We start from the raw sequence: 24,692 nt of genomic DNA on the forward strand, positions 1-24,692 counted from the left end.
CAGGCAGGCCAGCAACCCAGACATCAGGGATGAACCAACACCGACTCTTAACAGAAACACAGTGCATGACCTGGGCCAACAGTAACACTCCCGGCCCCCTGTTCTCCTTTCCTTCCTTCCACATGTAGTGTGTCCTCGGCACTGCTGCAGGAGCCGGGGTCTGCACGGGAGTGGAGGCCTGCACGGGGTAGATTTGCCCCGTCTAGCTGCCAAGTCCCGATTGCCTGGGCAACCGAACCATGGAATTGTCCAAAGTGTCTGGTCTGCAGCACGCAGCACTGTGGAGGGGACTCACGCACTGGTCCGAGGGCAGCAGGAGCCTGTTTGCTGGTGGCCAGAAGTGTTAGCAACCTCTCTAACAGGTCTTTCTGCGGGCTCTATCTTCCTCCCTCAGCCTACGTGCCTGCTTCAGCAACTGCGCTGCAAGCCTCTCCTCACGGGCTGAGTCTCCGGCCTCTTGCTCTGCAGCCGGGCTGGGCCTTTCCATCTGCCTTTCTGCTAGCCATGAATCCTTCCCCCTCTGCTACACACCTGCTTGATGAGTTCATCACGGAAACGCTTCTACTTGGACCAGTCCGTGACAGTTCTGCATCCCAGCGACCAGCTGCAAGGGGCCTGCGGTGCTGAGGTGGAAGGACTGGCATAGCAGGAACGGCCCATGGGCAGACATCAAACGGTGCCTTATCGTGTTACTGCTTCACAACGGGGTCAGTGCGTCCCCAGGCAAAAGTGCCTTGTGGAGCCAGAAGGCCAAAAAATGATACTTTGTAAAACTGAGCTTCATTATATCCTGCAAGGAAGCCCCTTGGACAAAGCCCAGTGACTCGCAACGAGGAGGCTGCCGGGCAGCAATCCCTTACAGTGATCTCTTACAATTTACCATTTCTTTTTGTTTAAAAATTGCAGAGCAGCTTGGCCTTTTGGGGCAGGGTGGGGAGGAGCTGCCGCCTGTCACGTAAGCCTTCTCTCTACTCTCAGATGTTCCACCCACCTGGGGACGTTCGAGTCCTAGAGGTCCCACAATGGAAAGGGAGATTTGATTCCAAGCTGCCGGTGGCAAGCCAGCCGTGTACGCCACAGCGGTTTTCAAAATGTTGGTGACAGAGCAGCACATCTAAGAGTGGAATGGGCTGGGAAATATGCCCTTCCCTGAAACATGACTAGCTGTCTGGAGTTCCTACTACGGGAACCATTTGTGGCAGTCAGCGCCTGGGTCTGGGTAATGGGGGGATCAACGGGATGCATTAGCATCCCCATGGTGACTGCCTCCCTTTGGATCCCGAGGTAGGCTGCTCTCAATGCATCTACCCCGGGGCTACATGCAAACACACACAATAATAGAGATCCTCAAAGAACTACACAGCCATTGCCACCTGCCGGCACGTTTCTGGACTGCATACAAACCTATGGCCGTACTCCAAACATTGGTTTCGTCACCCATGGAAATACATTTGAACTTCCACACACCGCTGGGCAGTGTGGCCGGTTCATATGGCGTGGCATGCTAAAAGGGAGGGCAATATAAGGGTTTGACCCTGACCATCCTGGCACAATCTGGAATAATATGAGCGTTTCTAGGGAAAACGTATTTGTAAATGTTTGATTCACTGTTTGCACTTCCTGTTCTCCATTTTGAATTCCATGTGGTGGTGGTGGGTGGTTAGGGGCAGGGAGTTATGCAGGGCACTGGTGTGCAATCTATTAGTGGATTCCCACTGCTGCCCGCAGCTTCAATACATTTTGCATTGGGTAATAAACCGGAAATCCCTCCCATCCCCATATCAATAACAACCACCAGGGAACCAGAAACTTACCAGGCTCAGAGGCTACTTCTGCCTCTTGTTTTTCTGATGCCGGTTCCGTAGCAGGCAGCTCTGCTAGGGGAGCATCAAAAAGCTCCTCCGAGTAGGGATCCAGAGTGGCCTGCAGCTGCTCTGGCAGTGCTAGCTGGCTCCCCTCTGGTCCTGTAATGGGCTCAGGAGCGAGGGGGTTGCCATCCTGACTGGCCAGGCTGTTGTGAAACGCTGGCGGCTCAGTGCTCGGCGCAGTCCCCAGCCCCTCATGAGACTCCTCGTGCAAGGGGCAGGATGACTGCATGTTCCCAGAGGTGTGGTTCGCATCCCTGGCTTTCCAGTAGTTGGTCTTAATCTGCGTCCTGCACTGGTCACCGGGTCCGGTGAATCCCCCATGCTGCCAGCTTCGCTCTTTGCTGGTACGCGTGAGCGTACTGGGGACTTCTGCTGAAGTCGAATTGTTTGCTTACCTCTCGCCAGAGATTAACCAATATCTGGTGGTGCTCCCGCGGCCAGCTAGCAGAGCGCTTGGCAGAAGACTTCTCCAGGGCGGTGGCCATTACAGACGCAGGAGACGGTTCACTCTGTGTGCAGCTCAGCAGCCAGAACAGAATGGAAGGGCTAAAAGCCACGCAGGGGGGTTGCTTCCATTTCTGGGGAGTTAACTGGTCAGTCTTGGTCCAAGACTGTTCTGTGGGATTGTGGGATAAGGTTGGCAGGCTCTCAGGACCCGGTTGCAAACCGATAGAGTTCGGGTGCGAGCCCCCACGGGACTTGGGCTTGAACTCTCTGCCCGTGTGGAGTAGGAAGAGGGCTTTCGGCTTGAGCTTTAGTTTGAGGCCAGGCTTACATTGCAGTCCAGACACACCCTCAGGCACTTAAGAGCCTAATTCTCATTGAAAGTCAGTGGGATCTGGGCTCCTAAAGCCACTTCTGAAGTTGTATCCCTCAGGATTAAGTTGACAGATGTGCAGTTGAAATGGATGCATCTCAGTTGGAGTTACTAAGCCCTGGGTAATCCGAATACCTTCCCAATGACTCGGTTTTCTCTTGCACCTTTCCCCCTGTCCCTACCCGTAAAACAAATAGGAAATTCCATCCAAAACCCTGTGTTAATGCAATATTGTTCGGACATTAAATCAAGCTTCAAAACTGCTTATTACGTAAACTGGCTTTACTCTGCTCGGTGCTTTTCTACTGTATCTGAGGCCTGCTGCGCTTTGCTCTGCCAGTGGCGAAATTGTGTCCATTTCACTTTACTTCACGTGGGTGGGGGACAGCAGACGGAGACTTTTAACAAAAAGAAATGAATGGGAAACCACACGCAGCACACGGGGGGTGCTGCCAGGTAAGACACGGCGGCATAACAGGTGCTGCAGGGTTCGAGCTGCCAGGGAAGGCAGGATGGCGTCTGCTTTCAGTCTCTGGCTCGCTATCCTGAGGTTTGCGCATCTAGGAGCTGGTGGCAGGGGCCTTGACTCAGGAACTTGCTTGTCCAGCTGGCCAGGGCACTAATGTCCCAGGCTCTTGCCCTACCAGGGAGGTTGGGAGTTCTGGATTGGTACTGGGAGAGATTCAGTTTGACATTGGCCTTTTCTGATTGGGTTTTGCACATGTGCTGACCGGTGCATTTAACATACTGACAAATTAGACTCAAACTCTGGGGGCCTAAACTGAGGCTCCTAAATCCATAGTTAAGTGACCTGCTTCTCAAAGGTGCTGAGCACTTCAAGTGACAATCAGGCGGATCCAGTGACAGGCGAAGACTTCCCAGGTGTTATGTGGAATTGGTGCATTCCTGTGGCAGCCCGTCACTGGCCCTTTCCTGCTTCCTTATTTAATTTCTGCTGTACCTGGTGCTTCCCACAGGCCAGTCTGGTTCCTGGGTTATTCCTCCCTCTGTGACTTCTTGGCTCCCTGTGTACCCCCCTTCCTCCCTTCTGTAGTGTAGGGGGTGATTGGTCTCTTCCAGGAATGCTTTCCCTGCAGCTGTGCGCATTGCCCTGGGTTTAGCAGGCCAATGCTCAAACCACTGAGCTATCCCACCCCCTTCTTTTCAAGTTCTTCCCAAGTCTCTTCTACTGGACTGCACCCGCGCCCCATTCTCTTCCCTTGGGCCGGGGAAGGTGCACATGGACCAGGAAAGATATGGGACGCGAATTAGCCCTCTCCTCCTCCTAGGTGGTTTTGAAATAACAGTGGGAGTTTTAAATAGCAGGGAGGGCTGGGGAGGTTGAGAGGGGCTGACAGCACACATCTGACTCCGGGATGCCCATGTAGTGATTGTAGGGAGGGCCGGAAGCCATCCAGCACTTTGGAGCCAAGCAATTTCAGAAGGCTTCATGGCTTGCTGGCTCTGGCCGTCACTAGGATAACTAACAGCGCGTGCTGGCTGCGAGCCTGGTTTTGCTTGGGGTCTGCTTTATCACTTATGAGAAACAAGTTAACCTCCCTTTGATCTCGGTTCACGGCTAACCCCTTAACAAAGTCTGGGATGTGTAAGGAAATCAATACGCGAGGCATTGAATTTAACACCAGCCACCAGCTCAAGCGTAACACACGCCGACTCCGATTACAGGGAGCAGACTCCTCTCGGTGCACGGGTTTGAAGCTCGTTTGCCAGCTCTCTGGGGTGGCGGGCAGGGGGGGCCACAGTCCAGCAACTGACGAGGCAGGATTGCTGTCACTTGCAGTCACTTGTGTGACGTCCTGGCTGTTTGTCTCCATCTTTTAGTGCCCTGTCTCTCTCTTCAGATGTGTGATTTGCAGCCTCGGCAGCTAGTCCCTGGCACAGGAGCAGAATGCCCAGCCGCTGCGCTCATGGGTGTTGTGTGTGTACGCACGGATCTGGCCTTTGCTGACCAGAACCTGCAGTAAGACTGCATAGGACAGATTCTGCTGAAACATAAAACTTGGCTGCAACGTAAATCTGGCCAGTAAAACCCCACTGGAGGGGGGCTAAGGCGCTGGACTGGGACTCGGGGAGCCTGGGGCCCTGCTCTGTCCCTGACTCCCTGCAGGGCCTTCAGCAAGTCACTTCACCCCTCTGGGCCTGTTCCCCAGCTGTACCATGGGGATAATAGTATTTCCTTTGTCTTGTCTGCGCAGCATGTGCGTTCGCCAGGGCAGGGACTGTCTCGCTCTCTTACCGGAATGTCTTGTTTAGTTCCTCTGCTTTCCTGTCCCCCGGCCCCCTTGCTCTGTCTGAGTGCTAGCTATTTAGAGGAGGCTCTTTGCTGTGATGCCTGTTGGAGGGTCTGGATAACCAACAACCTGCCCTGTAGTTCCTGGTAGCCCCCAGGCACTAGATCTTCTTCCTCTGGAATAGTCTCGAGGGCACCGCGTCAGAGGGTGGCGTAGCGCCCTACGCATTGGGATGGAAATGCCTAGCTTCCCTGGAACCTCCTGTTCAAAGTCTGGTTCGGGTGGCTGAGCCCTTCCTCGGGAAATAGCTGGAGGTCCCTGTGTATGGCTTCTCTGGACGCATTGAGGGCTCCATGGAGCACTTGGCTCCAGGCCCTTCAGTTGTATACAGTGGTGGTTGCAGGGCCGTCTCCCTCTTGCAGCTGTGCTACAGATGTGTGTTACAAGTCTTCCCCTCCCCGAGGGATGTGCTTTGTCTGACTTTGCTTCCCTCTGCTTTTTATACCAAGGCTGGGCTTTTTGAGAATGGCTCAGTGATATGGGAGCCTGGTCCCATGCTGAGCATTGGGGATTGTGCTCCTAAATCCTCTTGGCACAGTCCCATCTGCTGTGTCTCCCCAAAGCCTCCCCAGAACTTGGATTTACTGGCAGCTAATAATTGGGATCAACCCACTAGTCTTGATAGCATTTTACTCCGTTAAAATACAGCTGCACTTCCCTTCCCAGGTGCCCACAGCTGGTGTGACTCCCCCTCTCCTTTCCCCCCAGAGGGTTTTATGCATGACCCATCAGCTCTCTTCCCAGGACCCCAACCCAACTTCCTCGTTCAGAGTCTTGCCTTAACTGTGTTTCTGACCTCCTTCCAGATCAGTTCTTTCTCTGGGGCTGCCCACTCCCTGGCCCCGCACCCTCTGTTTGCTCTTCCAGCTAAATCCTCTTGTCTCAGTTTTGTCTCCCACCTCCTTGACTGACCGTGCTCGCTTGGCCTGGCTGTGCCGTTTGCATCCATCAAAGCTCTTAGTTGCATCTCTGCTTTCACATCCCTGATCTTAACCTTGACCTGAATCAACAAGTGCAAGGAAGCACTGCTGTTTAGATGATCCAGTGTAAACTCCACCTTTGATTAGACAGGTGTCAATCCCACACGCTGTCTCATCAACAGCTTGTTAACTTTTCTTGGTGTTTCCTTGGTGCAGCCATGGGATCCTCAGCCATCGGCCCAGTAGTCTGTCTTGATCTCTCCTCCCATGCCCTGGGCGTTGATTTGCTAACCAGCTCCTTTCTCTCCCTCTGTTCACTTGGTCTTCCAGGCTGCCTCTCCTGGAAGTGGCCGCGGGGCTGGTTCTGGGGTTGATAGACCTGTCGTTATTTAATTCTCCTATAGTAGCTCTCGGAGGCCCTGGTCAGGATGAGATCAGAGCTCCATTGTGCTGGATGCTGCCTAAACCCATGAAATGATGGTCTGTCCCCAAAGAGTTTGCGGTCTAGGAAGACAACTAACATACGAAGGGTTATGGGGGATAGGGTTATGAGCAAACAGATACAACGTAAAGCCAACAATCCTTATCTGCCACTCTGTTAGCTGCTGGGTGGTTTCTTAACAGCAGCACGGCAGTGGATCCATTGCGGGAGGGCGCTCTGTACTTAATGGGCAACATGGAAGAAGAAGCAGTGATGGGAGCACAGGGGGAGACGCAGAGAGCCATGAGCAGATGAAAGTGTGGGGCAGAGCCATGAAAGTGAGAACAAGAAGCAGTGAGACGGCACCAAAGGGTTAATCGCTGTTGTTTCTTTCTAAACTCCATTAAATACACAGGAACTCAGCCCTCTCCGGCCTCCTCACAGGCAGTAGCTGAGTTTTATGTCCGACATCCCCCTGGTACCAGATGCTGAGAGACAGCAGGACACAGGTAGTAGTCGTCCTGTTTGTCCTGATCAGCTGGCAGCAGAGTCACCGTGTCGCCCCGCTGCCCACCCCGTCTCTCGTTCCTTTGTCGGGAAGCAGCTTGAAAGTTCTCCATTGAACAGCTGGAGGATTGGCTGGCTGTGCCTTGGGTATGGCTGATGTGCTTTATAACCTGGTGGAAACTGGAAACTGAAATCTGTCGCATTTCCTAAGTGTTTCCCGTAGAGATGTGGGCGCACCCCGGCTTTCTTATTGTGGGTTCCTCCTGAGCAGTAAGGTGTGCCGCTGGTTTGTGGCTGTTAATTAGTCAGATGACAGAAGCGCCTAGAGGCCCTGGTGATCGGTATGGCTTATTTGGTGCTGGGCCTTCTGGGCCGCAAGCATTTGTGTGTACGTGCCTCTACGTACCGACTAGAGATGGCCACCATTTTCCACATGAAAGGTTTTCCTGTTGGAAGATGTGATCTCGTTGAAATAGAAAACTTCCTCTGGAAAATGTGGGGGAGGGAGGGGAAGTATCTTTCCATTGAAAAATCTGCAATGAGAAGATTCATTTTGGATCTGTATTTCCCAAGGAACCAAAATATTCCTGTTTGGAATGCTGCAGCCTGTGTTTGGCCAGGCCGTGGTGACACTTCCACATGGCACTTCGTGTGCTGTGAAATCGTCTGATGCTTTTTGACGTTTTGTCCCGATTCGGGATGAAAAAAGGTGTCAGAACCTGGGAACTCACTGGAGGGCGGAACCAGCTCTAGTAACACGACATGTGCTAAGGTAGGTGATTTGGACTCACTCCATTTGTGTCCTAGGGGTATGTATCAATGAGCTGTGGTTGGGATCATTCATGGACTTCCCACCTGGGCAAGAGAATATGAGCCAACTAAGCTGCCAGAATGATGTTCAGGGTGTAATATGGGGCAGTGCCAAGAACTGGGGAGCTTGAGTCCATTTCACATCCCATGTTCACTTTAAATATCTTCATAATTTTCCTTCTGAGCATTGGCAGTCCCGACAGCCCTGGGGAATTCGCCCTTTTCAGTAGCCGGGGCTACCTTAGGCAACCAGCATGGACTCTGCTCCTGACAGGGGAGAACGTGGTGCCCCTGTGCAGCTCAGTGGTGGACGATCCCTGGACCAGCCGCAGAGGAGCAGGCTGCTGGCTGGAGAAGGGACCCCCGAGCTCTGGAGAGGGCTATGAAATTGGAGCAGAGGCCAAGTCTGTGTGTGTCTGGTCCGGCCGGGGAAGGACCATGCACATCCTGATTTGCAGAGGCACTTAGCAGACTTTGTCTTAATTTGAGCAGCTGGAAGCGTCCGTGCTGGTCTGCCAAGCCGAGCTCAGCCAGCAGCGCTGTGCTCCAGTGCCCTCTCTCACCTTTTGTCAGGTCTTAGCCTTGCCTTTCAGCCTCATGGAAATGATTTCACGGCCGTCTCTCTCGGCAGCTGCTGGATGTGGCCCAGTGATTAGTTCCTTACTCAGGTTGCTATGATACTTGCTACCTAGTTAGAGTTTCTTCTACCAGTTTGTGTGATGCGGTCTCCCCGGGATTAGTAGACTCACACCCTGCAGGCTGGTGTGTGTGCTGCACGCTTACTCTGCTGCTGGCAAACTACTGATTCCCTCCTCCAGGCGGGGGCACCCAGCCGTGGGACAAACTCTCCCCCACCACGCCCAGGCTTGTGATGGAGAGCAAGAATTCAGAGGGTGCTTTCAGCCCCGGGTCCCCAGTGCTGGGGTTTTAGGATAATGATCCTGACCCCTCTGATCTACAGCGTTCGTCTCTGTCCTCTTGGGGGGCTGCCGGCCAGAGACAAATCAGTGGTTTGTTTTCAAGCCCCTGTGAAGCTGGCACTTGGGTCAGGGGTCCCTCTCTTTACCCTGGGCTTCGTTTCTGTCCTGGGCGTGCTGACCAAGGCTCAGACCTTCCTGGGGAGCTCAGGGCTCCTGTTTTCATGCTCTCTCCCAGCTGCTGCCCCTGAGCACATGGCCAACGCCTAGGCCAGGAAATGTAGCAGCAGCAGCCTGATCCCTCTGCCCATGCTGGCCTTCCTCACACTCGCCCTGTGGCTTGTGGGGGGTTCTCCTTCCACCCCATCTGATCCCTGTGCGCTGTTGGCAGCCAAAACTCACTGCCCCGGCCACCATGACTCTCTCCCCCTTCCCACATCATCCGTCCCCCCACTTCCCTCCTCCTCTGCTCCATGCCCAAGCCTTCCCACCCCAGCAGCCCCCCAAAATGCACAAGGGCTTCACCCTCTTCCCAGAAAACAAACGTGACTCAAAAGTCAAGTCCCATCGAATGCACCTCCAGCTCCCCTGCTGGGCCCCCGCTTGGCTCGTTTCAGATTGTTAGCTGTTTGGGCAGGACCCATTCGTTCTCTGACAATAATGAGCTGGGCATCAATGGAGCTACTTAAGGCTCCACTCCCCCTGCAGCTCTAGAGCTGGGGAGAGGCCTTGGCGGCTGCTGTGTGGTCCCTGGGCCCGGCATTCACGCACTTGACCTGCTGCAGCTGTTGGTGTAATTCCTGGGTCTGGCGTTCACATGCAGGGCATGCCACGGGTGTCGGTACGGTCCCTGGGCCTGGCGTTCACGCACGTGGCCTGCCACAGCTGTCGGTGCAATTCCTGAGCCTGGCGTTCACGTGCACGGCGTGCCATGGGTGTCGGCATGGTCCCTGGGCCTGGCATTCATGTGCCCAGTGTTCCACGGGTGTCAACGCAATCCCTGGGCGTGGCGTTCATGCACCCGGCATGCCACGGCTGTCGGTGCAATTCCTGAGTCTGGCGTTCATGCGCATGGCGTGCCCCGGCTGTCGGCGTGGTCCCTGGGCCTGGTGTTCACGTGCACGGTGTGCCACGGCTGTCTTTTTGTCCAGAAAACATTCCGGGGCAATCACGGAGTGTTGCTGGTACAAAGCAACAGTCCAGCCAGCTGCGAGGCCTGGGAATTGCTGGCTGTTTTAGCAGTCAGAGTACGGTAGCCTTATAAAACCGAGCCTCGTAAAGAGGTCCATGTCATGTTAATGTCTATGTATTAACAGTGTGGAGGCACCTGTAGGAAGATGCCGGGCTTTCCCTCCTCCCCCTCTCAGGAGTAAATCACAGTGTGCTTTATTTAGCTATTTCCTGGTGTCCCGCATCTCCCTGGCTGGCTGTTTAACTATCTTTATCTCCTCCTCCTCATCTGTGCGATATAGTTATAGATAAACAGATAAACCAGAAGTCTGGGTAACTAGTGCAGCAGCTGTTGGTTTGCCTTTCCCTGTCTTTGTTTTGTCTTAAGGAAATGCTGTAAATAAGGGATACTTCATCTAGTTAAAAAAAACAAAACGCTCGTAGCAGCTGCTAAGCCCACCCGTAAGCCTGCTTGTCGCTGTATTTGTGATGGGACTGACAGTGCATGGCACAGCCTGATTATACACAATTCCATTTTAGCAAGCCCGGCGATGTAATTTCACAGGGCGATCAGTGTTTGAATGTAATAGCAGCCTGTGCTAAGGTGTCAGAATATTAAAGGCACTAATGGAAAAGCTCCCTGATACACAAGGGGGACAGCATTACAGGAGACGTCGCAGATGGCTGGGCACTAAACTAATGGGGCAGGATCCAAGAAGGAAAAAAAACCTAGAGAAGGGAGAGCTCACGGGAACACGGGCACCTGCTTCCTCCTCACACGGAAATTAAACAGGGAGCGTGTGTGTGTGCGCGTGTGTTTATTTAAAAATAGAAGTCAGGAAAAAGCTGGTCTGAAGGGCTGGAACATTTTGACAGCGATCCCAGAGCCAGTTTCTACAGTGACCTCTGCATGGGTTAAAATGGGGGGCTGGGGGTGGGGTGTGCGCACACGTGTGCAGGGGCACATCTGGGTGTTAAAGTTACAGCTGCAGGAGGCTGAGGAGAAAGAGCTAGGTTAATAGGGACTATTACCCGGCTTTGTATAATGGGGTAAATTGTGGCTCGCTTCATCTGCTGCTAATCTCCAGCCAGATCTAGTGGGAATCCCTGTCCAGCTTTCTGCAGCCCAGTGTGCTCTAGAAAATCTCTGTTCTTCCCCTTTCATCTGTCCCCCTCCCCTCCCCCAGGCTCAGTCCGGCTAGTTCTCATCTTTTGGGGGCCCAGCTATGCTGTTTTCTGTATTCACACCCTGTGCTCCAGCTCTGGAGAGGGCAGAGCCAAAGGTGTTTGCAAGGAGGGGATGCGTACGGCACGTGCTCAGCTGTCCCTCTGCCCACAGCCCGCAGGAGTAGCTTCCCCTTCAACTTCCACACCAGGGACAGTGGCCCTTGAGTTGCCTGTAGGTTGAGCCATCTGATCTCCCCGCCCACAGGCACGTATTACACACCTCTGATCTCTGCCATCGGCCTGGCTCTAGCTGAGATCACGTATCCCAACAACACGGAGTGCCCGTTGCTCTGGCAAATGGGTGGATCACGGACAAAACCAACCCCCAGCGGATAGCCCCGTTATCAGAGGAGCAAAGCCTGGTGCCGGGTTTGGCCAAGGCTTTGCTAGACCAGACTTTGCCCTGTGCTGTGGAGAGTGCCCTGTGCTAGGTCTGTACCTAGATAGCCTTGGGTTAGGCTCCCTTTGGTGGTCACAAAGTGATCCTGTACGGAACCCTTCTACCTCCCAAGCCTCAGCTCATTAGTCTGTCATTCAGTCAATTAAATTGCAATTAGGTGGCACACTGAGGGACCTGTTTAGCGCGTTCAGCTGGCCCCCTGTGTGCTCCGCGTCCGCCGGGATCCTCAGAGAGCAATGTGGTTCGCTAGGTTTGTTCCCCCCTAGGTTGGAAGAGCCATTATCTCCGCATGTGAGATTTTTTTTCCTGGGGACTGGAAGGATAATCAGCTCCGTGTCGTTACTCCCACTTCCCTGCCATGCTCCTTGTGTGTCTGGCTTTCACGTGCCAGTTGGAGGCTGCTTGTGTATCTTAACACCCAAAGCACTGCTGTGAGGTGAGTCCATAACTCAGTGTAATCTAGCCCCTGTGTAAACAGCCCTACAGTGCAGTCAGACCTGCTGTGACCCCAAGAGAAGACAGCCTTGTGAAGAGATGGGAGCATGTGCTTATACGAGGGAAGAGCTTGGAGCTTTAGGTGTAGGGCTGCTTATGGCATCACACAAGTTTCCTCCATGCGGCCCTGCCAGTGCATCCTTCAGCAGGCCTGGGGCGCCCCATACATAGCTCTGCTGCTGCCCCTCAACCCTGCCCTGCAGCCCCCTTCCTATTCAACTGTGAGCTCCCCTCCATAGCTGTGCCAGTGCCCCTCCCTTCTGGATTGTACTACCCTGGGCTGTCCGCCCCCCTGCCACCCTCTTGTCAGTCCTCTGCTGAGCTGAAGCGGCAGCACTGGGCTCGGACCACCCCACTCATTTTGCATGTGCCCGAAACGAGGACGTGGACCCAGATCTCCAGAGTATTAACCCAGTGTGTTGCTAACCCCAGGTCAGAAAATACGTAACACTCTGTAACCGTGGCCCAGGGTGCAGGTTTCCAGGTGGCGGGGCTTTTTTTGTTCAAACAAAACTAAATGTGAGGCCAAAACTTCTTGAGGTTCTCTCTCTTGAGGCGAAGAGGCTACTTGTTCCACTGTGTGACCCACAGAGTCTGCCCATCCAGCCCAGTCACAGGCCTCTTCCCCTTAGAGCAGCAGAGTTTTTACTTTCTTTGAAGTTAGGACTATGTCCTGTAGCGTGGCTGTTGTCCTGTCCTGGGTCAGGTCCCTGTCTGTCCTGCTGCTGTTGGAGCTAAGAACTCTCAAGTCTCCGTGCATTCCCAGGAGAGGAGGAGTGGGCTTCTGGCTAACGCTCGGGACTGGGTTCAGTTCCCTGCTCAGCGACAGACTCCATGACCGTGTGCATGTCACCTAATCACCTGTGCCTCGGTTTCTCCCATTTGTAAAATGGGGGTGGTAATCTTCCTTTGGCTGTCTTGCCTGTTTAGACGGTGAGCTCTCTGAGGCAGGGAGGGAGCCTGGGCCCCCAGTCTAGGTGCTACAGCAAATCAACTAGGAGGTAATAATGTGTGTGTGTAACTGTCAGGCCATAACCACGCTGATCTCGGTGCGCACATGCCCTGTTTTGGAGGGTTTCTGCCGAGAGAGCGGACTCTGGGGCCTTGTTAAGGGAAAAGGGCGGACAGCGCGTCCAGCACCTTGGTTTCGTACCCAGCATGTTACTTTCCCCCCTCGCCCTGCCAGCGCTGGTGGCTGGGTGTAGTGGGCTGTCTCATCTGAGTCGCTGCACGTGGGGGTGGGTGTCTGCCGGATCAGGCCCAGCGCGCTGTCTGCCTGAAGGCAGCGTGCAGGCCTGACCCGTGGTGTTAAAACAAGGCTGTTAATGGGCTTTGTCTGCATTGCGTGCTGCGGAAAGCCTCGGTTCCCGTGACAAGGCGCTCGCAAACGCAATGAGATGGACATGTGGAACGCTGTCTGTCTGGTGAAGTGCAAAAAGCTGTCCCGTGGGGGCCAAAGCGGACTTGACACTATTCTTTAAGTAGGGAGACCACTCCCCCACCTCCCTTAACCCTTCCCCTAACTCTGTCCAGCCAGACGGACTCTGACCGCCCCTTCCCACAGGCTGAGGCAAAGCCCGGCCAACTTCAGCCCAACGGTAAGGCAAGAAAATGAAACCCTGGCAACGGACAGTGTCCTTCTCCCCTTAACCAGCTGCGTGCTTCCACACAGCACCCCCAGCTCCGTGAGATGGGGGCTGTGGGGAAGCCGCACCAGAGTAGGATGTTTGGATGGGGGAGTTAGCGAGGAAGAGTTCAGTACCCCCACGGGGGGAGACACCTTTCATTTCAACGGATCCCTGTTTACCAAGCCTGGCTCTAGCGCTCTGTGCTAAGCTGTTAAAATCCCAGTCAGTTGGGTCGAAAGCTGGGTGGCTCTGACGAGTCCTCCCGAGTCAGGATAGTGACTTATACTAAAACCGCTTGCCGAGGAGAACACACTAGCCACTGGTCTTGTAGACCCTACAATAAGGCCTTGTGCGTGCACGCACCCTCCATCTCTGGCTCTGGGGGAGGAGTTAACATGCGGCACACTCCTGCATTGACACCGGTGTGACCAGTGTGTCGGGGGCGCTGACGAAGGGTGAAGGGGCCCGGGTTATGTCATGGATTAGAGGTAGTTCCCCTTGAATGACCTCATTTTTGCTCTGGCTCTCTTCAGAACCCAGGGGGAAATACCCACTTTCCAGGCCTTTTCAGTGAGCCCTGGAGCCGTCCCTGCAGTGCATGCATGTCCGAAGAGCAGGTGAGGTACCCTAGCATATCCGTCTTCTCGGCCTAACTGGAGAAGAGACAAACAGGCCTGGTGGGTGACCATTTAACATTGGCCAGCAGTGCCCCTTGGTGTCCCAGAGGCCCTGTCGGAGGTGCCTAGCAAGGAGTGCTCTGCGATGCAGCCATCTGCCCCCACTCCTGTCAGATTCGCCGGGGAGCGCCTCCTATGGTGACCCTCTCTGGGGCTGACAGGGGGATAGAGCTAGCCAGGAATCGCAGGAGATGCCCATGCTGCAGACTTGTGAGGTCGGCCCATGTGCTCTCTGGCCGCTGATGGAAGCCCAGGAGCCTCAGTACCTTCTCTGCTCTCCCCTCACCTCCCCCTAATCCCGACTTGGGGTTTTGCAGTGCAGACAGCCCGCCCGTTTGGCCCCAAGCTCTGCACTCCCACCAGCTGGGGAAAGGGTCCGTTCTCCTTTTGTGGCCTCAGCTCCCTCGCCAGGCTAACGCCAAGCCGGGCGGAACTCAGCCTGCTGGAGAGTGGGTTTATTTGGCAGAGGGCAGGGAATCCTTGTGCTTCCCCGCTCTCCACCTTTAATTAGCACGTACGTTTCATTTGGAGACTCTGGCGCTGTGCTCTGTATTCTGCATGCTGAACGGAACCGACACGCAGTGCCTGGCGTGTGCACCCAGGGCCTGCTGAGCGGCGTCTGTGAGTGCATGCGCGTCGGGGCTCCCTGAGAGAGTGATTAAACATCCACAGTCTTTGTGCTGGTGGGGGGGTTTTCCTGGCGTGTTCGAAGGCCCCACTCCTCGCTGCATTTGTAAAAATTAAATGCCTCTTATTAGTGGCTCGGCGGAGATCTGCAGTACTCACACACCCGGGCGCGTGCACAGAAAGGCAGGGATGGATGGCGCTGATGTCAGGGCAGCAATTGCTTATCATGCCTTATCTGGGAATATGAAACTGTATTGCATGACATCCAGAGGCAGGCTGAATAGATATGCCAATTCATCTCGAGCCCGGGCTTTGACAAGCTAGACTGCCCTTGTTGAAAGGCATCCGTCAAACAAGAGCTGCTGGCTGCTTTTCCCTTTCTTATACTTTCCCTCGCTCCATCTCTCTCTCGCTCTCACTGCCCTCCCCTCCCTCCTCCTTTTTTTCTAAGCTTTTTCCACACAAAATTGAAAAGCTTTGGAAATAATAATAATAAAGCCCCCCAAGCTAATACCATTTTAAGTTCTCATCCTCCCTCCCCAAATGGGATTGATAAGGAACCCCAGTGTATGAAGGCATGTTTAGATAACATTGAGAATATTAGAGTGAGTGAAGGAAAGTAGGGGGAAAAAAACCCTTCTGCCATGTCTAAGCCGGGAAAGGCGACGACACCCTGGCTAATACGAGTGTTTAATATTTGATGTGTTGGGATAAAGCAGGATCACCTTTGAATTGAATTGAGTGTCAGAATGAGAATCTATTACTGAAATTCGTGTGTGATTTGACAGCCAAGCAGACGATGTTATTCTTCACTAGTTACCGCAATCTTCTCCCCTACATCACTTAAATATTTTTTTCTTTGCTTGAGTAAACACACATTATCCTCCCCCCCCCCCCTTCCTTTTTTCCTCCCTCTCTTAGTTATTTATTTATTTGAATCAAGCCTGCCTTTGCAGGGCTGATAGAGTCGATTGTTATTTCTTTATTTGTCCTATTAAATGGGATTTCTGATAGTTTAATCCTGCTTTTGTAAGTGATTTTAAAATACTTGAAAAGCCATGAATGTAGCAGCACTTCTGACTAAACTGCGTAAAAGGGACAGGTGATGCTGGGGTTTGTGTGACGCTGGGGATGGGACCGATTCCTGCCTCCTGCCAGCTAGCCTAGGTCTGCAAGCCCTGAGAATTCTGCATACACAGCAACAGAGCAGAGGCTGCTAAAGCTGCTCGGCCTTGGAGACCTGCGAGCCCTTTTGTCACTGAACCTCCTTTTCAGGTCCAGTCTCCTCTCCTCGCCTGTCTTTTTGCAGTTGCAGCTGGGGTGAGGATTTAGCCCAAGAGTTGTCAGCCCAGATGCTGATAATCTGCTTACTGATTACCTGACTCTTATTTGCACAGGATCAGCCCCCATCTAGCAGCCTTAAATCCGAGGGGTCTGGCTTTGGTGTCAGTACGTCAGCACCTCGGTGCTGTTTGGTGGCTGGCTTGCCCTGATTTGCTCAGTGCAGGGGCCATAGAGTTTGCATGGGGAGAAGTTCATCTTGCTAGCTCCACACCTGGCGTGAGCTTAAAATGATTAGTAGGAGTAACCTCGGTATCCCAAAAAGAACAGGAGGACTTGTGGCACCTTAGAGACTAACCAATTTATTTGAGCATAAGCTTTCATGAGTGACAGCTCACTTTAGCTCACGAAAGCTCATGCTCAAATAAATTGGTTAGTCTCTAAGGTGCCACAAGTACTCCTTTTCTTTTTGCGAATACAGACGAACACGGCTGCTACTCTGAAACCTCTCGGTATCCCAGTAGCTCCCGGAGGCTGTCGCTGAGATCGCGGCTCCGTTGTGCTGGGCGCTGCACAGACCCTTGGCAAAAGGCTGCCCCGGCCCTGCAGAGCTGACTGGGGAAGTAGTTGGGTTTGACTGAAAACCGTTTAAGAAGTATTTTAAAAGCCTATTTAGTTGCAGACGCACAAGCTTTCTCCTGCCAACATCTACGGTCATATAAACCCCTCAGAGGCTAACTGAATAGGTGGCCTGCAGGGGATGCATCTTCTGGTGTATGTTGGGCAAGGCTGACAAGACCAGAAAACTCACACCCTGTGGCTGTCTAGTCACAGAACATAAGAGCGGCCAGACTGGGTCAAACCAAGGGTCCATCCAGCCCAGCGTCCTGTCTGCCCACAGTGGCCAGTGCCAGATGCCCCAGAGGGAATGAACAGAGCAGGGAATCATCGAGTGACCCATCCCCTGTCGCCCGTTCCCAGGAGAAAGCTTGTGCGTCTGAGATACAGCCCTTTTCCACACCTCAGAAATGTGGCAGAGGTGAGTAACAGTTGGCAGCTTGGTGTCAGAGAGCCTGCCTGGGCGAGGCCCTGCTCCTGGGGAACGGCCCCCGCTCACAGGCCAGGCAGGAGCCAGCAGGTAGCATTGATTTGCATTTAAAACGAAACAAAACAAAAAACGGTTTAAATTTTGCTGTTTTTCCCCTAAAATGGAATTTTTTACAAAAACATTGGAATTTTTAAAAATTGTCGTCAAACTTTTAAGGAAGTTGTGGCCTCATGTTCCATCACTTTTCCTCTTTCTGTCTTTGCACTGTCGCCCTCGTTCTGCGGAGGGGTTTTCAGAATCGAAATATTCTTGTTTTCAAAAACTCTGATTTGAAATTAAAAACCAAGTTAAAAAATGATAAACGGTTGGGTGGAAAATTAGGAAAATGAGTGTGACAAACACTATGGGACAAAACAGAAATTTGCCCAAATCTTCTCTCAGTTTCCTGCCTAGCTCTCAGTGGGACCGAACCTGCCTTGCTGAAGGGTGAGGTTTGCTCTACTGCTGGCCGTGTACGGCCCAGAGAGTCTTTAGCTCTGAGGCAGGAGGACCATGCTGCCATGAATGTCGCCCTTGTTCTATTATGGAGCTATATTGGATGAGGCAGGTGTTAGCGGAGGCCCGCGAGGATGGGTTTGGGAGTCACCAGAACATTTAACAGTGGGAATGAGGATTGAGCTAGGGCTGCGAATGGATCCTACTGTTGTTGCAGGGTGTAAGGACAGGGAAAACTTTGTATTCATGCTCTGCACCAAACCCCACAGGTTTGCCATCTCACCTGTCAATAAATAGCAGGGCCACCTCCTGTTATTGTCGGGGGTCTGTTTGGGGCAGGTCAGCCCCAGCTGGCCAGAGTACTTAGACAGTGAGGCTCTGAGCGGGGTGTGCGCGGAGGGTTTGTGAGTCCACGCTGGAAGGGTGCGAGCTGATGTCCTGTTCACATGAAGCAGGAGGAGGCTAATCTTGGCGTACTCTGATGTGTGAGAGAATGTGCTGGGCACTTGCCCATAAATAAATGATAGAGCGCTATGCAGGCCAGCTAAATCAATCCACCAGCCTGACGAGTCCTGTTCTGGGAATTCTCTGACCTCTGGAACGTCAGCTTTACAACTGTGCTGCTTATAAACTGTCGAGGCGCAAACCCCAAAAGCTCGTTCCCTGCAGCCAGGTGGGCAGAAGCCCAGCCAGGGTCCAACCACGCAGCTTTGCGGTGGGGCGTGTGTGTGTTTGGATTCATGCAGTGGCGATATGGCTGGCTGGTACGAGGACCAGTGAGTGAGTGTCGAGGGCGGTGCAGGAGAACAACGTGGTGGTTCTGCTGACATTCCCCCCCAAATCTAGCCACTGGGAATGCTGGAGTAGGGATCCTTCTTGCCCCTCCACCACTGAGGGGAGCCACCAGTGACCCAGCTAGTTCGTAGACTTGGCCAGGGCACTGTAGGACTGTCAGGGAGACTCTGAGATACGTGCCGAGTTGGAGCCCCTTTCTTTCCCTGACTTGGGGTAGTGGTGAATTCCCTGCTGTGCCCTACACGGTTTGCTTTGCTCTGAAATTTTCTTTCTAGTCACTCTTCTCCTCCCAAAATTCCTCTTCCCCCTCCAATCTTTCACTTGCTTTCCCAGAAACAGAAAGCCGTCCCGGACACCTGGGTTCCTTGCCTTAATTCAGAGAACTTTGCTTTTTAATTTTTCTTTCTCTTAATTTTTAAATACCAGTTTAGGCCCTGATCCAGGAGAGCACTTAAGCCCGCGAGTTGCACTGTCTGTGCGGAGAGTCCCACTGTGGTTACAGGGAGGTTTTAAACCCCTGTGGGGCGTATGTATCCATGTTTAGGGCTTACACAGCTCGCGAGAGACTAATCCTCACAACACCTCCCCCTGCCCCCGGACGGTACAGTTGGTGAATTGTCAGCTTGTTTAGAGGGGGAAACTGAGGCACAGAGAGATTGCGTTGTCAGTTTGTGGGGAAGGGGGGAGGGAAGCCCATGTCTGTGACTAGCAGCAGGAGTCGCTGCACTAGAGAGCGGTGTCTGGGACCTTCTCGCATCCCTGCTGCGTCCCAGCTGACTGCCGTGCCTTGGACCGAGCCGTGCGTGCGTTTGGCCTTGTGCAGCAGTGCTTGCGTGAGCGGCCGGACCTGCTGTCAGGCCGCAGCTCGGCGCTCGCTAAGACAGCATTTTCCAAACTGCAGAAAGCTGAGCCCCCTTCAGGAAAACAAAACAATTATGCCTGCAGCCCCACCATGTGTTATTACAGCTCTACTCAGCCTCATTCATACACCATCCACGCCTCTGGTGACTTCCTTGTGCCCTCCCTTCCCCTTAGCCAGAGCTGGGGTAGTTCTTCATAGTATGACATTTCTACTTTCTTCCATGCTTTGTTGAGCATCATTGGGGAACTCGCTGGGATGGATGGCACAGTTCATGCTGTGGAGCTGTTGTTTCAGGCTCTCTGCAAACTCAGGCAGTTGCTTCTGCATCATGTTTTGAATGTTTTCTTTGCATCCATAAAGCTAGAGATTTCATTTTGTAAAATAATAGAAGCTGAGAATTTGGAGAACAATTGAGAGGCCTTTGTATAACTGTAACATTCCCTCCACCCAGCTAGTCTGCTGGGGCATGCACCGTGCTTTGGGATCACAGCATTCGAGGGAGTGTTGAGAATGGCTAGCTCACGTGACACCCAAGGCTGTTGTATCTGCTGAATGCTGGCTGGGAGAACAGGAGCCCTGAAGCCTCCCATGTAGCTGATCACAAAACTTAGTTTCCTGAAGTCTCTTGCTCTTCCTGGCCCCCGTGTCAGATGAGGTAACGAGGAGGATGCCAGTGGGGCTGACCAAAGGGGGCAGGCAGCTTCGAGCCAGCAAACATCCATGTTATCTGGCAAAACTGCAGCTGCAGCCGCGCCCCACAGGGCACAGTGCTCGCTGCCAGGAGTGTCCTAGGGGGCAGTGGGGTAAGTACAATTCTGAGTACTGTCTGCAGACTCAGGCCGCCTGTCTAATCTGCTGCCGTTCTTAGGGCATGCCTGTCACCTGGGCACCTTACACTGTAAACTCCTGCGGGCAAGGGCCTGTGATCATATTTATTTATGAAGTGCCAGAGTTGTGTAATTAAACAATAATACGACTGTAAAGGGACACCGTCAGGGTGTTCAGATCCAAAATGTGGATTTCATTAAATGAAAAATAATGTTAAAGTTTTATATTAATGGAAATGTTTACATGAGAGGAAGTAGATATTTTTTTCCAGATAACTTTTTCTGGGTTTTTATCAGCTCAAAGAGAATGGTTAAAAAACATTTGAAAATTCATGTTAGCAAAAGATTTCAAAATGTTCTTGCTAATTTTTTCTTTGTCTTTTGACAACTAAAATTTATGCGGGGGGAAAAAACCCCAAGGAGACTTGTTCTGTGTTTAGGATTTTCTCCCATGGGGTTGTCAGCCCAAACCCTGTAACAATGACTCAAACCAGAAAGGGAAATTAACTAGTCTGGTTTCCTTGTCCAAGCCAGCATAACAAGTGAAAGAGACACCACTGCAGCCTTCAGTATAAGCGTTTACAGTGGTGTTAGTAACACAGGGGAGGACATTGGGTTGGTTTTTTTAAATGACATTTATTATGTTCCTTTTCAAGCTGGAAATGTGCGTGTCCGCAGGCTGCCTGAAATCTCACTGGTGATGCAGAGAAGGCTAGGCCTAGAACCCTGGGTCATGGAGGAGTGTCATTTACAGCTGTACTTTGTGCCTGGCTGCTGCCAGGAGCTGGCCTCCTGCGTGACCCTGACAGGGTGGGAAGCCCCAGTGTCTGAGACTTTAAAGCACTTTCCATCTTGCGTTAACAGTCAGAAGAAGAGCTTTCCTGTTTAAAGATTAAACGCTGTGTTTAAATATTAAACAGTAAAGCTCCTCTCTCCTGATTGTGTGGCTGCTGCCGGCAGGCGGCTCAGAATTGCCAATTTTAATTAAAAAACTTTATTTTCAAATACAATTCACCGATCCCACATCTTGGCGCACTCTTCCTCCTCCTCCAGGCAGCTGTGCTCCCGGCAGGCTGGGGGCAGCTTGCCTCTTGGAAGTGGCATGTTTTGTTTGCTGTGTCTGTGCGCAGCTCTCCGTTTTGCTCTTTCATTTCCATCTGCCTGTGCCAAAGTGACAGTGTGTGCGAGCCCTGAAGTGTGAGCGGTCTCGTCTGGGGCTGATCAATGCCCCTGGCAGTTCCTTCCAAAACCCCAGGAAAAACAATTAAAACCCAATCGATCCTGCAGACAGCTTTGAATATGCATAAGTGCACACTTGACCTTCAGTGGTCAGGCCACCTTCCACACTGGCTGCTTAGCTAGTTTGCTCAGGTATAGCAGCCGTACCAAATGACCTTGATTAGCAAAGCAAAGTGCTATGCCTGGTGCTGATCCAAAGGGCTGAGGTGCGTGGCGCAGACTTCCTGCCTTGGCTGCTGCTCTTCCGGTTCCGTTCCTTGCCTTGGTGCCCCTCCCACGGCTGACTTCCATGTACCCAGCCGCTGTGCGGAGACTGGGCTTGCAGTGCGTGAAGTTGGTTGAGACAAAATGGTTGTACCAGGTAGAGAACGGTCTCTGGGCTCACCTGTGCCACACCGAGCCTGGCGGCAAAGCGGGGAGCCTCGTGATGAGGCACCCAGGAGATGTTGCAAAGGATGAAGTAGGCAGTGAAAAGCTGAGGTCCTTCCCAAGGTCTGCCAGGGGCCAAAGGGTAGCGGGTGCTATCAGCAGAGAAGGGGGGAGCTAGAGAGGAGTTGTTACCTTTTCTTGCTAGTGAGGGATACATCTTTTGCCTATTCAGGGGTTGGAAGGTTTAATCCTTCTGTGTCATCTGTACTGCGTTGTCCCTCTCCCCTAGTCTGGGCAGGCTTTTGGAGCACAGCCATCCCCGGGCTTTCTGCGTGCCTGTCAGGCTGTGGAGAGGTTGTCAGCATCCTCTTTCCTTCCTGCTCCCCATCCCCAGCCAGGCAGAGCCCCCAAGGGGAGGGCAGCTCTCTCCTGCCCAAGTCAGGGGCTCTGCAGCCAGGCCCAGCTAGAAGGGAAGATACTGCCTGGTTTGGAGAGCTGGGATTGCCTCTCTCCCAGCTCCTCCACCCGGTGACACTGCAACTGATCCAGAGCAGGGTGGGTCTGTGGTGAGCCAGCGATAGAAGAGATGGGGGCAGGCTGGGGCTCCCCAGGGGTCAGCTGGAGAATCAGGTGGGATGTTGGGAGGTACAGGATCATACTGCAGACAGATATCTCCTTCCACCAAGCTCCCTCTGCACCTCTCGGAGCCCCCAGCTCCCCTCCCCCTGCTGGTCACTCCTAAGCCTGCATGGCAGCTCCCACTCTCTCTAGGACTGAAGTCTATCAATGCTGTACCTTAATTGCTCAAAGGAACCCCCCCCCCCGGCATGTCCCGCTGGGGCTGAGAATGCTCCCTCTGCTGCATTCCCAGGTGCTACGGGGGGCTTGGGCAGGATGAGAGCGCGTCCAGGAGCAGGATCTGAGCACAGCCTGCCCGTGCGTGGTCAGGCAGGTTATGGCCACGGGACCGATTACCGCAGCTTGTATAGTACTAGAACAAGACCTGGGCTTGCTCATGCCGCCCGTGGAGCCTGCAGATTCCCAGCATGCAGTGCTCCATCGTAATTCAAGTGCCAAGCCCACGCTGCATGCTGAGACCTGTCGTCTCCGGGGGCTGCACCTCTGTGGCAACGATGGGGGCAACAATTTGCCCTGCTTTACGTAAACAAGATGCCCGAGAGCACCTGGGGAGCTGCAAACACGGCCATCTTGGGCATTGTCCGATTTCCAGACAGCCCAGGAGGGGGAGCCGGTGCGAGGGGCGGGGATGAAGTACGGGCATCAGTCTGACTTGCGAGCGATAGAGCCGGGTCTGGGCCAGGGGGAATCTAATGAACAATAAAGATATCAGTGCATATTTGTCGAAGGCCAAGCAACCCTCCCCGTGTGTACACACAGTGTAATTTCAGTGAATTATGCATAGACTTAATTAGGAGTTTTAATTGCTAATCATCTCCCAGTAGGATTAGCAGTGTTGTCTATTAATTATCTGTGGAGCCCTGTGTTTTGCTAAGGCAGGAGTAACAGAGCAGCATGAATGGTTACATATGCTGGCAATAAATTCACGTCCAAGAACCCGCTAGGCCCCAAGGACCAGCGAAGGCCCTACTTGCGGGGAGGAGCCTGGCGCTCCTGGGGAGAGCGCGGGGCTGGGCAGAGCCGCAGGTGGCAGGGCGGGGGCGGGGGCGGTGGCAGGGCTTGCCTGGCGGGGTTTGTATTTGGCACCTGTATCTTTATCTCTGAATTCTCGCTGGGCCCACTTTTCCCCCACCTCCATTTAGGTCATCACCCACTTGCTTGCTGGGGGACGGGGAATTTATTGTATAAATCCCAGCCCGGTCCCTCGTCTGCTGCTAGGGGCTGGGCACTGCAGGCAGTCAGGGGCAGTGCTTGCTGCCGGGCTGAGCCCTGAGCTGGCCAGCTGCTCTCTGAGCAAAGGCCGTGTGTGGCCATCTGCCCTGCCAGGGTTAGATCTCGTGACCCACCGGCTGGCGATGCCAGGAGTTTACTCTGCGCAGGGTGCTCCGTGCAGCTCAGCATCAGGCCCTGAAGTCTGAGAGAGGGTTTTTTTTCCAGCTCCTGGCACCGTGCCGTTGGGACGCCAGTGAGGTGGGGCGCAAAACACTAGGCAGGGGGACTGAAACTGGAGTAGCATGGGGAAGGGGATATGGAACCCACCGTGCCAAGGGGGATACGTACCACAGCGCACCGTGCCCCTGGGCTGAGGGGACATGGTACCCGCCGTGCCAAGGGGGATATGACACCCACCGGGCCTTTTGAACTAGGATACCCCCTGTGCCACCGGGACCGTGGTGCTGGCTGATGGCGGGTGAGCGCTGGGTCTGATTTGGGCAGCCTGCTATCCAAGACCGTTCTTTCCATTTTGTAAGGGTCCTGAAGCAGCTTCAGCCCCTGGAAAGGGGGATCCTCCTTTCTGCACGTCGCTGCGACACCCCTCACCCCCTCCCCGGGCTGGCTAAAGGCAGTGCCTCTGTGCCCGCCTGGTGCCTGCCGGGTTCACTGCCTTTGGGCTAGTAAGCATGGGGGTGTGGTGCCGGGCTCCTTCCTCTGGGGTCAGAGTGCCACCTTTCCAGGCCCCTCAGTGTCGAGGGCAAGGAGCCAGGCGTGGTCCTGAATGCCCACCCCCTTCCCCCCGACAGGAGCCGCGTCCACACGTTCTCCAGCCCTCTGCTTTCTGTTCCACTCAGTTCCTCCCCGCTGGGGGTAGGTAGGAAGTCAGGGATCACAGCTGAGGTCCGTCCTGGGGTGCGGGGGAGCAGGTGAGAGGCGGGGTGACAGACATGCTGCCGGGGTCACGTGATCTGGACAACGACTCACGAGGCAGCAGATTGGGCCGTGGGAAGTGAAGCTAAGCCCTAGCCTGTTTGCCAGGAGCTGGGAATGGGCGACAGGGGATGGGTCACTGGGTGATTCCCTGTTCTGTTCATTCCCTCTGGGGCCCCTGGCACTGGCCACTGTC

The 24,692-nt window shown here is 53.6% G+C and overlaps 1 protein-coding gene across 6 annotated transcripts in view; it reads left to right on the forward strand.

Annotated features, from left to right (window-relative positions):
- ERI3 (ERI1 exoribonuclease family member 3) overlaps nucleotides 1-24,692 on the forward strand; it is a 232,906-nt gene that overhangs the window by 125,277 nt on the left and 82,937 nt on the right. The window contains exon 6 of one of the 6 annotated variants that reach the window (XM_043553173.1): nucleotides 979-1,640. The exons of the other annotated variants lie outside the window; for them this stretch is intronic. Coding sequence (XP_043409108.1) covers nucleotides 979-1,101 — 123 coding nt within the window. The 3' untranslated portion in view covers nucleotides 1,102-1,640. Of the gene's footprint in view, nucleotides 1-978; nucleotides 1,641-24,692 lie in introns of those variants that run through there. 6 annotated transcript variants of the gene reach the window in all.

Source organism: Chelonia mydas, chromosome 8 (assembly GCF_015237465.2).
Source record: "Chelonia mydas isolate rCheMyd1 chromosome 8, rCheMyd1.pri.v2, whole genome shotgun sequence".
Lineage (NCBI taxonomy): Eukaryota > Metazoa > Chordata > Testudines > Cheloniidae > Chelonia > Chelonia mydas.